At 37.1% G+C, this 16,301-nt stretch overlaps 1 protein-coding gene across 1 annotated transcript in view; it reads right to left on the bottom strand.

Annotated features, from left to right (window-relative positions):
* Positions 1-686: 686 nt before the first annotated feature.
* Positions 687-16,301, bottom strand: part of SLC39A12 (solute carrier family 39 (zinc transporter), member 12) — a 34,246-nt gene continuing 18,631 nt past the window's right edge. The window contains exons 7-12 of the mRNA XM_010295850.1: positions 16,128-16,300; positions 15,405-15,557; positions 11,682-11,745; positions 8,040-8,198; positions 6,462-6,649; positions 687-1,291 (exon numbers count right to left, since the gene is read on the bottom strand). Coding sequence (XP_010294152.1) covers positions 1,163-1,291; positions 6,462-6,649; positions 8,040-8,198; positions 11,682-11,745; positions 15,405-15,557; positions 16,128-16,300 — 866 coding nt within the window. The 3' untranslated portion in view covers positions 687-1,162. The remainder of the gene's footprint in view (positions 1,292-6,461; positions 6,650-8,039; positions 8,199-11,681; positions 11,746-15,404; positions 15,558-16,127; position 16,301) is intronic.

Here is a 16,301-nt window from a genome sequence, read left to right as displayed (position 1 = left end):
TTGCTCAGCACCTCAGAATCAGGGCAGAATTTGTGTATTTCTTTCAGGCTTGATTCTACAATACTAAATTAAATGAGTCATCTCAACTTATGAAGAATTCCCTGGAAATCAAGAGGACTAATTACACAAAAATCACTCAAGATAGGAGTTGCAAGGCAGCCCTAAGAGAGCACAGCTACGTGCACTTCAGACAACTGAAAAAGCTCTTTCCCCAATGCACGTTGCATGTGTATGAACAAGCGAATTGCTGATGGGAAGGCACTATTGGTGTTTATTAAACACGATGGCTCAGAAGCAACATCTGGCTCAAGGAATCCCATGATTTGAGGAGCCTAGAAGGGATATCAGGGAAAAATAATTTAAACATATTTCTTAGGATAATTCATAAGCATTTGCTATGAGCAACCATCAGAGGTGGGATAATGCAGAAGGTGGTTACTCTGACAGTAACCATAGTCCAATGTTTGACTGTCACAGGTTCCATCACACGTGTATAAGAAAGTATATTACAGTTGGGAAAAGCCATTCTCATATTTCTACACCATAAACTTCAACATTTACACTTTTTAACTACAACACTGACACACAAAAAAGGTCATTTTTTATCTTACAGTAGACCAGTAAGATATGACTGTTGAGGATCTTTATATTGGCGAAGTAGGTAATGCAGGTATTATAATGAGATTGCTGTATGCCATTTAACAGTTTAGTTTTGCTGTACATTTTAGTTTCATAGAAATACATTTATTCTTTATACTAAGAGGCAACAAACTTTTCTGCTTCAAATTATTCAATTATGGTTAGTCCACTTTAATTATTGAATATAAAAGTGTTTTATTCTTTTCTTCAATCAGACTGGCAGAGATCACTTAGAGCATTCAGCTAGAACAGCCTCAATAAAAACTAATCAGAAGCTCCTGTGAGTTTGAGCATGGGATCTGGTAAACTCAGTAACAAATAAAACACAATTCTAAACATTCATGTTTAGAAAAAAAAAATTACAAAATCTGAACAATAAGTTAATAAAGTGAAATAGTTATCTACTGTTTGGATATAAAAATCCCAGCAACTTAATTTATATATCACTATAGCAGACATGACAGAATTGTGAATAATGCTATCCACTGTCATAAGTGGTACTTCAAGATTTCCAACAGAAAACTTATATTTTAATTTTCTGTTCATATATAGCCAAAAGTAAGAGGCAAAGCCAGCCTAATAGTAATCCAAGGTTCTGTAGGAGAAACATCAACCAGGGTCGCCGTGTCTGAATATGAGTCATTTCAGGAAGCTAAAAAAAGAATAAGACACCAGAATGAGAGCCAGATATATTCATCTCTGGGAAAAAAGTCTTATGGGAAAACAAGACAAACTTCATTAAAAAAAGACTTTAAAAATGTTGGGTTTCTGAATATAGCTATTAATCTGTAGCATGTTCTGTACATTGTAACAACAAAGATCTTGACAGTGAAATATTGTAATTAATCACATTCTACAAATTTCGGTTCTTTTACTAACACCAACAAGAATTACAAATGAGATTCCAAAATTTGTTAACTTCTCAATAGTTTTTAGTAATTTTATACAGCTGTCTGTAAGGAAATACTTATTTGGTAAAATTAGTGATTCCCTTTTGTGGGAATAAACTAGTTTGAGGGGTTTTGTTTCAGTACTATATATAGGGTCAGTCCTGCTCTTACTGAAATAACTGGCAACACTCCTATTTAGTAAACATACAACTCAGGATTTTTAAAATATGCTTGAAAATATTACTTCTAATATTTTTGTCTGTGAGTTTTAAATCAAGTAAAGGAGCAGCAGCTGTTTATAAACATATTAAAAGTTACTTCCATTGACCTTCCACTGGTCTCTTTTATCAAAATTTTAAACAAAACGTATGTCTCAAGAAAGCCTGTGAAAGTAATGCCTCCGGTTCACACTCTCTCAGTACTTGCGCTTTATGTATTATAGACACTGGGGGAGACACTAAGGACTGCTGATACTTTCACATCAACTTTGGAAACAAATATAGAGCAACGGCCTGGTCCTGACCTTTGGTTTTGCTTGGAGGTTTTTTGGCTATTTGTTGTGAACTTCAAAACAAGAGCGAGTGGTCCTGGCACTCTCCCATCACGTTGCCTTCCTGCTCTGCTCACAGCCTGCGCCTGAATGAAGCTACTTATTTCCTTTCCTCTTCGGAGCCTCCTCACGGGAGCTGTAACAGCATCAGCCACTGGGAGACAGTGGAGCGGTGCTGACCAAGGAGGCTAATCGGGTGTGTTTATGTTTATTTGCTATGCTTGTCCTTCCCTCTGTCAGAGAGGGGTCTCTGGGTCTGCTTCCCCTGCACTCTTCTTTCTCTGCAAGTTGGCAATGGCCCAAAAGAAAACTATAGTGAAAAATCTGCCTCCACTTTAAAGATTTGCATGGAAATAACAGGCAAACCCAAACGTCCCAGATCTTCATAACAACTATGCAGTAGTTTAGTTTAAACTATGGTACAAATTCACATCTTAGATATTTAAGTTGCGTTGAAGGATCATCAGAAACATTTAATCTAAAGCAAGTTTAAACACCTCAAAGTTCTGATGTAAATCAAAATCTGAACTGACAGCTTGTAAGTGTTTGGAGCATGTGGGTTTGCTCTGCGTGTAAGTAAAAACTGTTAATTAAGACCTCGGCCTGAATCCAGGGTTCCAGTCTAGACCTTTGGGCTTTCTAATTTATCCTTACAATCAGTCCATTTTGTCGTCTTCCCCAGCGCTTGGGTGAACAAGTTCTCTAAAGATGTACAACAGGAAACTTTTTCCCCTCCCACTGCAAAAGTCAGTATTTTCTCTCATTGGTATCAGTGCCAATTTACGAGTTACACACATGCACAGTAGGTTGCTAAGAAAGTTTTAAAAAGGAATTCTCAGCAGGTGGTACCATTCCTATGTCCAGTGCAGACCTCTGCTCCCCCCACCTAACCTGTGTGCATGTATCAAGCGCACAGAGCATTTCTATAGCCTTACCTATTGTGACATCCCTACCTATCTCTGAAAAATTGCTGACACAGTACCAGCTATAGTTCCTCAACTCTCTCTGAACTCGCCTGGAGACAAACGTGTGCGGTACAGCAGAGAAATGCTTGTTATTTAGGAAGTATACGCCTATTCAACTAGCAGATGCAAAACACTTCACAAATTAAGGGAGGATAAAACCATAAAACCACATCCAAACTGCTGGATGCCATCACACTTGCTAATGCTTGAAGTCTGTTGGAGACAAAAGAGTTACTGTTAATCAAGGGACTACTCTATTCCCCCTTCAGCTCATGTTATCATGAGCACACAAAAGACATGAAGAATTAGGGAGCAGAGTGCCGAAAGAAGGCATAAGGAGCTCTCAACCCTGTGCTAGCTAAACAAGAGTTCTACCAAGCCAGGGCATAGATGTTATTAGTGCTGTGCTGCAACAGCCCAATAAGTCACTTTTAAAACACCCCCTTTTCTCCAAAATCAGAAAGATTTTTAAGGTTAGTCAGAGAAAACATCAGTTAGTTGCCCCAGGGAGTGGTTGGCTAGTTCCTACTTCTTGATATCCTTACTGTCTTTCTTGCTTCCATCTCCCTGCTTTCAAATCAGACAGTAAGTCTTTCTGGTCAAGAACCATATAAAAATATTATTTGTACAATCACTCAGAAATGACATCTCAGTCCTTGGGGTTTAATACAATGCATGGGATTAATAAATATCCATAACGATTACTTCATAGATACCCATTTAAGAGGCTGATAAAGGATTTTTGAGTTTGTTTTCCAAGAGGAAAAGGGAACATGTTTTGTCAATGAATCAGTTCATTAGGAGTGAGTTGGTCTGTTCCATTCCATATATTGGTGTCTCAAGCTTCAATTCAGATTAAACTTACGTTAAAGAAAAGGTATGCTATTAATGAAAGGATCTTTGGAAATAGTGCAAAGTTATGATTATACTTATGATCTCTAAACAGATATCAAGTACAAAAAATCTCACTATACTGCTCATAAAAAGCTGTTTTTCAGGGGATTGATTTTGGTTAAACAACGACTAAACCCACAATATTAAAGGTGTTTACTCACACCCATATCTTCAAGAAACAAACAATTTCTGTTGCAATTTTAGACCTGCACATATTTCGGACCTGCACATACACATTTAGACAAATTACTCCTCCCTTCCACCTTCTCCAGTTACTGGGAAGATGAAGTTCTGCAAGAATTCCTTGGTGAAAAATGATAAAGGATATAAATAGTTTTATCTTTTGTCCTTTTCCTCAGATTTTTAAAATTATTAGCCTACCCTGCTTGTCAATGGAGCTAGAATGCCATTTGTAGAAATGAAAAACCTTTAATTAACCACACAAGTAGTTTTGTGCAACCTTGACTGCAGCGACAGTCTCACAGTGCTGTCCTGTCAATGAACCTCCGCCTCAGACCCCTCAATATTCCTCAGTGCAGAAACCAGTGAGGCTGTTCAGTCTTACTTAACTGCTGCTCTGAGAAGGACCTGAATATGTGAAAGCCCATAAAACAAACACTGAAAGTTATAGTTAAGCTTTGTACACCATGTAGTATTTGTACCCCATTGGCAGGAACGCTGATGATTGCCGTTTGTAGATGAAAAGGCAGCAGAGAATAGAAGTTACTTCTGTGCAGAAAGTTGCAAAAGACATAAAGCACGGCTGATTCTCTTTTGAGATGTACTATACAAACATATAAAACTTTTCAGATCTATAGATTCCTGCAGTGCTTCAGGAATATTTTTTGAAATAAAACAATCCCTGTGATATTCAACACTTGCACTTTTGTCAAACATAGGTAAGCAACCCAATGGCAGTTCTTCTGACAAAATGCAGAGAAAGGCTGACTGGAATCACTAGTAATAAAAGGGAACTGAGGGAAATAGGATCCTCCTCTCTCTCTCCCTTCTTTCTCCTCTTCACATCAAGAACAAGATTACGGCGACAAGCTGAGAACAAGGGAAAACATGTCCCTGTCTCTGCCTGGAACTGTGTTGTCTCTCAGGATTTACAGCTGGCAACACTGCTTTGAAGAGTCATGGAAAAACATGGTATTGTTCTGGGAGCTTGTGGATCCCTGATGGACGCTGATCCTACGCTGAAGGAAAATTATGCCTAAATCATTCTTAACCACATGAGTAAAACCACGCCTGTGGAGTAGGTAGGCAGCCTCACTGACAAATTTCTCTGTGTCAGAACAAGATGCAACTTGGTACACAGTGTTCTTGTCTCTTATTTATCACCTCGGTCAGGACTGCTGACACATCCACAATGCTTCGTACGCTCTCAGGAGCACTTTGTGTTCACAGTAGCAAAAATAGACTAAAATACACCCAAGGTCTAAGGTCAATTATTACAAGTGAATTTTTCCATAGGTTATAACAGTGGCGTGGCATATCAGCTTTCAGCTATTATGCTTGAACCTGGTAAATGCTATCTCAGGCATGAGGTGGGGGGTGGTAGTGAACACGACAGAGAGACAGCCAGGCTTGGGAAAAACACAGTAATAATTTATGAAGAGACAGACCTCTTTTTTCCCCTCCTCTTGATCTAATCACTCAAGATACTCGTTCTTTGTTCAGAAGCTTGCAAGCGGCTTTACATTAACATACGTTGGTTAAAGAGCTATATGACACTTAAAATAAGCTGGCAAGGTAATTAAGTTTTGCATTGTTACAAGTGCAACAGCTAGCCATCTCTTCAATAAATGATGTGGCCTGAGGCATCTGCATGAGTTACGATTCCATCACATTCTTCCACAGTCCTTAGACCTTTCTCTTGATGATACCTTCACATTTTATTTTTCTATAGTCAGATCATTGCTATTGAACTGGGGGTATGAAAAACGACAGGCAAATATGAAAAAGTGGAGACAATCTGATGGGTTTTGACTTGCTTAGGAGCTCACCCAAACCTTGTTGAGATAGAAAGGCTGGCCAGAAAGAGCACAGGATAAGCATCTTGCACTATTTTTCAGAAACAGAAAATTCATGTGGAAACAATGGGTGAAAAATATAGAAAGAAAAGGGCAGGGAAAAGAAAAAAGTAATCAACTTCCTCAAGGTTTGAAAAAACACTGCAGGTTCATATGTTTCTTTATATTGTACTAAGTAACTCTATCAGGCCTAAAAATACATTGTTTACCTTTCCCCCTTTAGAAGTCGTTTATGCCTTTCTCATTACCCTGTTAATAGCCTTTACTTCACCTTTTTATTACTAATTACACCTATCATGGCAGTGACACCGAACAAAACCAGACTGTTGTTCCAAGCACTGTACACACACAGGGCAGATGACATGCTCTTCCCAAGAAGCCCATGAACAATTTTTCCCTCCCAGTTAATCCACCTGCATTTGTCTGACACTCATCTGTGATGTGCTTATGTTAAAAGGAAAATATAAAAATAGACTGAAGTTCTCACCATTTCTGCTAAAGATAAATACAAGAACATTCCAGCTGTAACAGTAAAAATCCAGTTTTGAATGCATGGGTCAGTTGATACAGAAAGGCCAATATAAAGTCCTAAGAATGCTGTTAGCGCACTTATAAAATTCATCAAAATTGCAATCTTCGTGGGGAGCCCTGTACTTAGCAGCACAGCAAAATCTCCTGCATAGAGAAAAAGACAGAAAATTTATTATTTAGCTGATAAATGTACTTGCAAGACTCTTGGTAATAAAACGTGAAGGAAAATAATTAAGATATGCACAAAGAGAGTGAATGATGGAGAACTGCCCTTAGATTTTTGTAGAATTAATTACTAACTCATCCTATGTGAAAAAAACAAAACCAAAAACAACGTATTGACTTGCATTTGTTTAACTGTTCCTAAAGATAGCATACAGTATACAGGAGTGGCTTTCTGTTAGTTCTCGATGTTCTGTGACATTTCCAACTTGGATACATGCAAAAGTGAAGTCACATGCTTTCCCAGAGTTTCTAAATCTTTCTCAATTGGGAACTTGCCAGTTCAAGTCATGTGAGGATATTTGCAGTGTGGTCTCTGAGCGTTTTACAGGTGCTGCAAGTCAGAAAAACCTATGCCAGTCTGATTCCAGTTTAATTCCACTGATTTCAGATCTGATTAACTTTGGTAAATTGTACATCAGAACCCCATCACAGATTCTTCTTCTAAAATAAATGATTTCACAACAGGTACATAGTAAAAGATTTTGAAACTTATTCTCCATGAGTGCAGAAATGCCACTTTGACACTGGGGCACTACTGCCCCAGAATTAAGAAGGTCTGTCTTTGGAGTTAGCTGTTCAGTATTTTGGTAATTTCTTTGCTAAGCAAACAAGAGTTATCAGTTTTATGGCAATTCCCCATCCCATTTTCTTTGTTTGGGGAAGTTTTCTACATAGACAGCACATGAAATCTCCAGTCATTTAAGAACAGAAATGAGAATCCGCAGTTCTCATCTCAAATTTGCCAGCATATGTATGTTCATCAACACAATTTCAGGAACAGAACGATTTACCACAAGGAGATAATCGAGGACAATGTTCAATAGAACTATCTATCTTCCTGTCCTGCCTGCTAGTAAAATGGGTCATACATCTTCTTTTATTATCTTGTTATTCTTGATTAGCAGCGGGAATGAGGGCAGCATGAGGAACACGTTGTTAAATGGCTCTGCTGCATATTAAAACTCTTGGATAGCCTGTTGTGTCAGGCACATACGGCTCTTGCTCACAGCTTACTATTTTTTCTCTCTGTACATATGAGAATAAAGGGCCACTCTGACCTGATGGCATTTACATTTGGAGAAGGGGAGATGGAATGGTATGCAATAATGAGGGCAGAAGCCTCCCCTGCTTTTTGTGACAGGGAAAGAGAAGAACACAGCCTCTTTACAGATCCATCTCGCACATTAATGTTATAGCTCATGATGCTAAAAGCAGGAAGAATTCCCACTAATGTCATACAGGAAAGAATTCTTTGGAAAACCTGGAACTACAAAGCCAATCAGGAAAAATACACATATATTTTTCTTACCCATTTCATGAGGAATTTCATGGCATAAAATAGCAATAGTCGTCGTCACACCTGTTTCTGTCGAGGATGAGAATGCTGCTCCTATTACCAAGCCATCAGCAAAATTGTGAAGACTGTCACCCACCAGAACCATTATTGCTAACAAGCTAATTTTATTACCTAGGAAAAAACCAAACAAACAACAAAAAGCCCAGAAGTTTTAACACAAACAGATATTGTAATTTTTGCTATGTTAAAGATGATTTGGTTTTTTGGTGACTTCACATACAACATTACGAAAAGTCATAATAATCAGAGGACAGTAGTGTTTATCTGCTTTGTCCTCATTATTACACTTCCTTCAATACATTTGAAACAAAAAAGTAGGTTGTAGAATAATTCAGAGAGGCAAATAGCAGGAAGTAACTTCCTTATTTTTACTACGTCAACTATTAGACAAAAAGTTAGAATTAGTTTTAAGTCCAATCTAATGATATATCCTAAGGGTTTCCATTAATATTTCTTTGGTTGCTGAAATTTACACAAATTTTCCTAGATGTTATTTTTTTTCTTTAAAACATGGGCGCTTTTCCACTGTTGCTCACAGAATTACACAGCTATAGTGAAGATGACTATTTGGTCTCATGCAGCTGATCATTTTAACGCTGTAAAGCATGCTACGACTGATTAATATTTTCAGGGTCTGTTTTTTATGAGATTGTATTACAGTGAAAGAGTGAGATGAAAGGCAACAAGCCTCAGAGCATCACTTAGTACAGTGTTACAGCATGCTCATTTCCAACTTGTGTTCCAATCAATTAATGGCCATTATGGTCATAATACTCCTGTCTGCAGCATCACTCTTGAATGCAGACGGCTGTTTTTCTTTCCCACAGTGTTCTGTGACCTTGCTTTAGTGTGGAACAGTGCATTGGATGTTTGTGATCAGGCATCTGACGTGAGAGGGAAGGTGCTACTAGTGACAAAAGTACTGAAATCAAGCCAGGGAATCAGGGACAGTCTCTCTGTCCGGGCTGTAACCCAGGCATGTGATGCACTGAATGGGTTCGTGGGGAGGGACTTTATCTCCAGTAGCAATGAGGCCCCATACACACGCTCAATGTCTAAGCTTAGCAACGTATAATTGACTCCCCCGTCCTGTACTTTGTTCCATCTACTTTCTCCATAGTCTTACAAAGCAGGACCTCCTAATGCCTCCCAGGAAACTCATCCGGCTTCCCTCTACACAGTATGGACAGAACGCTTTGCAAAGGGTTGCTTTTATGCCTGAAAAAGCAGGGTCGTGATTTGGACCCTAAACATCATGTATTTTCCTGAGTTTTGTTGGCCCCACACAGACATAATACGACAGTCTAGGGAACTAATGCGGAACTGCACAGAACTGGCTGAATATAGTTATTACAAGGTTTCACTTGAGTAATGTTTTTTTCAGAGATGACCATTTTATAGTGGTGGGGGAGATGTTTTTCTTACAGAAACTGGCTCAAACTGAAGTCCTCAGACTATTATAAAAAAACACACAGCACATAAAAGCCTAACAACTGTATTCAGAAAATCCTCCCCAGTTGCCTGGGAGCTCTGTGGGTTCAGAAAAATTGGCAGGCTTGTTAGATTTTCCTGCCAGCTTACAGAGCCAGACGTGGATGTCCCCAGTTTGCACAGTTCTTTCTAAACACTATGGGCAGTTTATAATCAATAGTTCAGAGCATGAGTTACACAGAACTAACAGATTGTTGCACTACGTTAAGTTTGTGATTTGTGACAAGCACTGGTGAGGACAAAATCATGGCCTGCCCTGAGATATTATTAGTCTGTTTTATTCAAGAATCTGCTTGTTGAAGAAGATGTACCGTAATTACTGGAACTCAATCCAGTGTGTTTTCTATAGTATAACAACAGGATTGGGTTAACATTACGGAGCAATTGCAAATGTAAGCTGTGTGAACTTACTTGACTGAAAGTTAAGAAGATGGATATATAAAAAAATCTGAATGTTCATCTTAATTTACTTTCAGCCTATTTTAAAGCAACTTTGTTACTAGCAATTATCTCACTGCATCATATTTCTGCAACAGTAACTATTAACTTACTACCCTAGCTATTTCTACAAAGCGGCTTCTTCTTAAACAATCCTACATTTATTTTTTATAATAGTCTCTGCTTAAATATGTGATCGGGACTCATAGCAAATTCTATTCCATAATTTTCATAAAGCTAATGGGTGCAGGACTCCCACCATAGATTATGCTTTTTAAGCTTTGAATACGGGTTTAAAGCAAACACTTACCCATAAATAGATCTTTTTTCCAATGTTTTCATTACTCATACAGCAAAAATATTTCTAGTTAATGTAACATCTCACTGAGTATAACAAATATAAAACGCTACTGTCTGATCTTTTCAGATATTGATAGAACAAGTGTGGATAAATGATAGGAGAGGGCCAGTGCAACATCTACGAATTTAGCTAATAACATGAACTTTTGATAATATGTATTCTCACCCCTTCCCCCCAACCCAAAATAACCCCTTTTCCCTACTGTGGTTTCACTTACTGTTTTCTAATGTAAAGGTAAAACTGAGCTATGAGGAAAAAATGGAAGCAAACAAAGAATATTACTGAGAAACTATCCCAAATTAGTAATAGGCCAAATTTAGTTATTTGGAACAAATAACATTGAGATCCCTAGAAATTTCTTTGTGCTTAGCAGGTAGTGATGATTGAACAGAATGGAAACATCTAGGGATGGAGTAGATGATGGTCACGTTGAAACTGGCACTGGATTGTGTACTGCTGAGACTGAAGAAATGGAAATCCAGATTTCAAGTGCCTCAGAAATAGAAATGAAGTTCACAAGAACAGAGAAGAATATTAGAAACCTAGAAGAAGACAATGACATTGTTAAATAAATCAAAGTGATGACCTGCGATCTGAGATCACAAAATAAAGGGCAGTTGATTATAGTAAATAAACTGATTTCAGTTAAAATGCTACTCCCTCAGTTGAGTGACTACAACTGTTCTAAATTCACCAAGGTCACACAAGTACAGTCAAAGGCAGAGTTTGGTTTATGCTCTATTCTCCCATTTTTTGGAGTAAGCAGCAACAAAACAGAGAAGATAAGAATTACTTTGAAGCTCTCTGAAGCAAACATTATCCTAAAACTGAGAGCCATCACGAGCTGATAATTCCACACATGTAATAATTCATTACTGGTTTAAAGAGACTATCGCTTTACCGTGTAAGAGAAGAAGGAAACAGAATTATACTAGTACAGTGAGCCAAAAAAACAATTGTTTCCCTACCTTCAGAAATAAAATCCCAAGCAAAGTTTACAATTATAAACATCTGTTTTCTATCAAATTTTGAATGTTTCCCTTTAAGCAAAGGCTTTAGAAAAATGGTTTGCAACAGTGAGTAAACAAACACTAAAGCATGGACAGTATGAGATTAATGAACTTCACAATTACAGAGTTGGCAGCTGAAAAGGTCTTTAAGATATTTAATTATGCAGCCAAACACCATCAGATGTGGTGAGGTAGCACATAGCAAGCACAGAGCTAAGCCAGCTTCACACTTTCAATTCCATCTTAGGTCTTAAGGCTTTTCCTGTTGCTTGTTACTTTTTTATTGATACTAACTTTTTTTGCTGATCACCTTACTCTCTGGAAGAACTTCAGAAGGCTCAGAATCTTCAGGGCTTCTCTAGTTAAAAAGCAAAGATAATGGATCAGTGTTAAGAGGCTCTTCCAGCTGCTGCTATAAATGCAGAAAAATATCAAATAAGTTCAACCTTTTTGAATTAAAGATAGTTGCTGTTATTTGCATAGATATCATTAGAATCATTTATTGAGCACTGGCAGTGTGATTGGTACTGCAGAAACACATAAAAAAGAAATCTCCCTTGCCCAGAAAAGGTTATACTCTACTTCAGGTAGGAAGACAGACAGTCATAAGCTCTATTGTAACCCAAGAAAATCATGTTTCTGCTTGAATACACAAAAATCTGAGCCAAATGCAGAACTAAAAAGGACATCATAATTCAAATGCTATCTTTTGATTTTGTCATGATTGGATCACTAATTTCCTGCTGGATAGGGTGTCTATAGGATTTCCAAGGAAAATTGGGTAGACACCAGAGTCTCTTTGGATTTCATGTTCTTCACAGTTACTCTGCGAAAACACAAGACTAAAAAGGTGATCACAGGTAGTTTTCACACCCTTTCAAAATACAGTGTGGTTTTTTTTTTTTTTCTTCAGGGTGGTACAGCCTCTAGTGCCTTCCCTCTTGGCCTTTAGTTAGGGCTTTATCTCAGCATCAGGCATCACTGGCTGGGCATAGAATCACAAGAGTACACTCCACTGCAATGGGTGAAATTTACCCTTATTTCGAGTGAAGAAAGAGACAGTATCTTTGTCCTTATCCTAGGGAGTTAATCTGATGAATCAGCCCTAATGTTTAATTAACAGAAACTGAAACTGTGGGGAGAGAAGAGAGAACGTGAGGAATCTCTCTCTTCCCCTCCCTCCCTGGGGCTTTTCTTTCTGACTAGAGAAATTAACAGAAATTTGTGTGAGGGTGAGATAAGCCAAAAAACTTGTTTGAAACTAGAAAAACTGAATTTATAATCACTACCTTTTCTTTTTTGGACAAAAGAAGTATATTAAAGCTATTATGGCAGCCAGTGAAGAGTCAACAGCAGCATGAAAGAGTGCTTTATTAGGGACAGCAGCCACCACTCCAAAAACTGTAGCAGAGATATGTACTGGCTGCAAAACAGGATATGTTTCTTGGCTGGTATTAGCTTGGTTGTGATGTGGGTATGTGCTGGAGAGACATGAGGAGGGGAGGGAAAGGATTTAATTTTTAAATTCTACATTTTAAAGGAAAAATAAAAGTCTCTAATTCCCATGATTGCAGCCAGTCATGTGAATTCCAGTAATTGTTCCACTCCTCTTATAATATTTATTCACATGCGACTTCTTTGAACTCAAAGTCAAAACTGCAAGACTAATCACTGACCTGAAGGATTTATAAGCTTTTCTTAGTCAACCAGTGTTTGTCTTACTATTACTCACATGATTCTGAAAAATTGGCCGGTCTTGTTCAAACCAGCTAAGCCAGGCTAGTTCATATGATCTATACATAACTTTAGTGAGATATTTCATCTGAGAGGAATGATGAGCTCATTCATTATTATAAACAGGAAGCTATGACGTGGCTTACAAATTAGTAAACATTTTTCACTCATCTGTTTGCTCTGCATTCAGTTGAGAGTTTCTCAACTGTGTTTGAAAGATTAGCAGTGGCTGATGAGGCTCCTACCCATCACAACTGCTTTAGTAAAATGGAGTTCACATTATAGAAGATCTCTGGAGATCCTAAATTAACTAACCAGGAACCTATGTGCCTAGGTACTACATATAAGCTGAAGAGATTTGTTGGAAAAAGAGAAAACAGGTTAAAAGGTATGAGTCAATTTAGTTTGCAAAGATGTATCTGAATACTCTTCACAGACCAACAGAAATTTATGTAGCTTCTTATAGGTAAGCACTATTCACAGATAAGCAGCTTGTTTATCTTACTCTTCAAATCCATGGAAAAATGCCCAAGAACAGTCTAAGATTTCATCATGCTCACTAATTACGCACTTAGCTCTCACTACAGAAAATCCTGAAGTTTTTCCCATGGGAGAGTCTGCCCTTACATATGATATATTTTAAAAAGAAGGAAAAGCAGGAAAATCTTCAAGAATTTTATCAAGAAGAGGTAGTACAGGAAGTGTTTTCTTTTACCAATCTGATACACAGACAAAAGTTATTGTAAAGATCTGTGTTCAAAATCTCTGTAAAAGCTCATTATAAATTTATATAAAAAGCTCATTATAAACTTATTATAAAATCTAGAGATTCCTGAAAATCAGTCATGTAATAAAGGACAAATCAATAAAGACTGAAAAATAATACTGATTTATTACATTAATTTGGTTCATTTTTTGAGGAGTAGAGAAAGAAGGATATAAAATTAGGGAAGTATGTCATATTCATAACCTACCAACTGTATGGTTGAAGTAGATTTGCCTCTGCCTGAATGTTCATTTAATTCAGATTCCACTGGAAGATCATGGGAATGTCCCCAGTGCCCATTAACTAAAGAAAGGCCCTGCTGAATGAAGATGCTTTGCAATTAGTTCTGAATCCCAGTGAACACAGGTGCAGTCTTTCTCAGCCTTTTGTGAAAGTTTAGCATTTATAAGAATTACTTTTTTCAAAACAAAACCTATTGATAAAGATTGTTGGTTGGCATTTCCTATATGCTTATTTGGTTAAAAAAACCCTGAGAAGTGAATCAGATAAATCAGTGACAACCATAATGGTTTGATAAAACATATTTTGTTTTAAAACCAAAAATTAAAATTTGAAGCTTAGATGAATCTAAAAATTAACTTAGAATTCATCTAGTTCTCAGTAGAACAAGTTTAAAAATAGGATGATGAGAAAGCCCTTCTCTCCAAATAAGTAACAAAAAGGACTACTTTTTACCAAACAAGCAAAATATCATCATCACAATATTCTCGTTCTATTAATTTCACATAACATTCTTATGGCTGACTCACAGATAGTAGGAATAGGGACTCATTGCTACATATCTAAATCAGGCCAGTCATTAAATACTCTGTAAAACAGAACAAGCAAAGGCTTAGCCTCCTTAAGTGACTGTAAGATAGCCTCCCATGCTGAGAAACTTAATGAGCCATCACACTTTGTGTTACATTATATCCTTGTGCATAATCATATTTTCAAGCACCAGCCACACTGAAATAGAATAATACAATTACTATAAGCATGGCAGTGAGCAAGGAGATATTATTAATATAAGATGGGGTTCTACTGACCGCAACATATATATTAGACTTCCAAAACTAGTGGGTTAAGGGTCAAAAACAATTTGGAAATTTTAAGATATCATTCTTTAAAATGCCTTGTGCTTACATCTATGACTTCTTCCTCTTCAAACAGAGCCTAGAGTAAACAACTGTCATTGCTATTTCATATGGATACATAGCCTTCACCTTCTCCAGTGCTAGTCATGAAAGTATGCATATGGAACACATTCAATTAACTGTTTTCTTCTTGAGTTATAAATACATGGGACACATTCAGGAAGCATACAAAATCCATAGAGCAAAGCAAAAAAGTAATTTAAGGTCAGTCTGGTAGGAGCAGTTTGGAAAGCAAATTTTAATGCTTCGTTTAACTCATACAAATGATAATTATTTTCCACAATCATTTTAACATTTTGTGCACTGTAAAATCTCAAAAGAACAGAGATTTTTTAAAGGATATCTTTTATGAAGCTTTACCTGGTCACGTGGTGTTACCAAAACAAAGAAACACTTTTCTATCAGAAAAAATCCATGAATTCCTCCAATTATTCCCAGAAGTTTCCAAATATATTCTTTCCCCTCATAGAAATGTTCTACCTCTTGTGCTTCATGTTTATGTAAACCAAGAGTCTAAAAAGGGAGATAGTAAGAAAATAAGAAAATTTAAAATGGCAGTGTTTTAATTTTTGCTAGAGTAATCCCTAATGAGTTCATTCAATTTATTCTCAAAAATTTTTTTGCCATCTCTTTCAAATCTAAGTTGTGTTTTGAGTTAATCAGCTGAATAGTACATGGATAAAATGAATTATTAGGAGCCTCTGCTACACTTCATCATCTCTCAATATGAAAGCAACCTTAGAGACAGTTTTATGAAATTGCCCTTTACATATATATATATATTTTAGTGTATTTTGTTTGGAGTATTTGGATTTCCTGAAGAGTTTTTGCAAACATAGGGACCTTATTTTCTCTGAATTCATCATTCATTGATTTCTGCTTCTTACTACTTGGAACCTCTATCTGAACTACAAAGTGCAAATGTAATTGGAATGCCGGGTAGCTGGTTCACAGATTTCATGGAAAGCTTCATTTTTAAACAGATGAGCATTAGCCAGGTTTAAATTAAACCTGTGTGGGTATGTATGTGTGCACACTCATATGCATCAGCATTTTAAAAACACGAAAGTGTGTATTACCTACCTGAGGAATAAGGTGTAGCAATGCATCTCCAGAAAGGGTCCCAACAGCTAAACCGACAAACAGCTGTAGAATGAGCGTATAGATTTCTTGACAAGAGTTAAATAAAATGAGGGTTGTACCAAACATAGATCCAATAGTAATAAGTAAAACAGCAACAGTGCTGTAACCATATTC

Source organism: Phaethon lepturus, unplaced genomic scaffold (genome assembly GCF_000687285.1).
Source record: "Phaethon lepturus isolate BGI_N335 unplaced genomic scaffold, ASM68728v1 scaffold15731, whole genome shotgun sequence".
Lineage (NCBI taxonomy): Eukaryota > Metazoa > Chordata > Aves > Phaethontiformes > Phaethontidae > Phaethon > Phaethon lepturus.
Note: the sequence above shows the minus strand (reverse complement) of the source record. Positions and strands in the feature narration are given on the sequence as shown.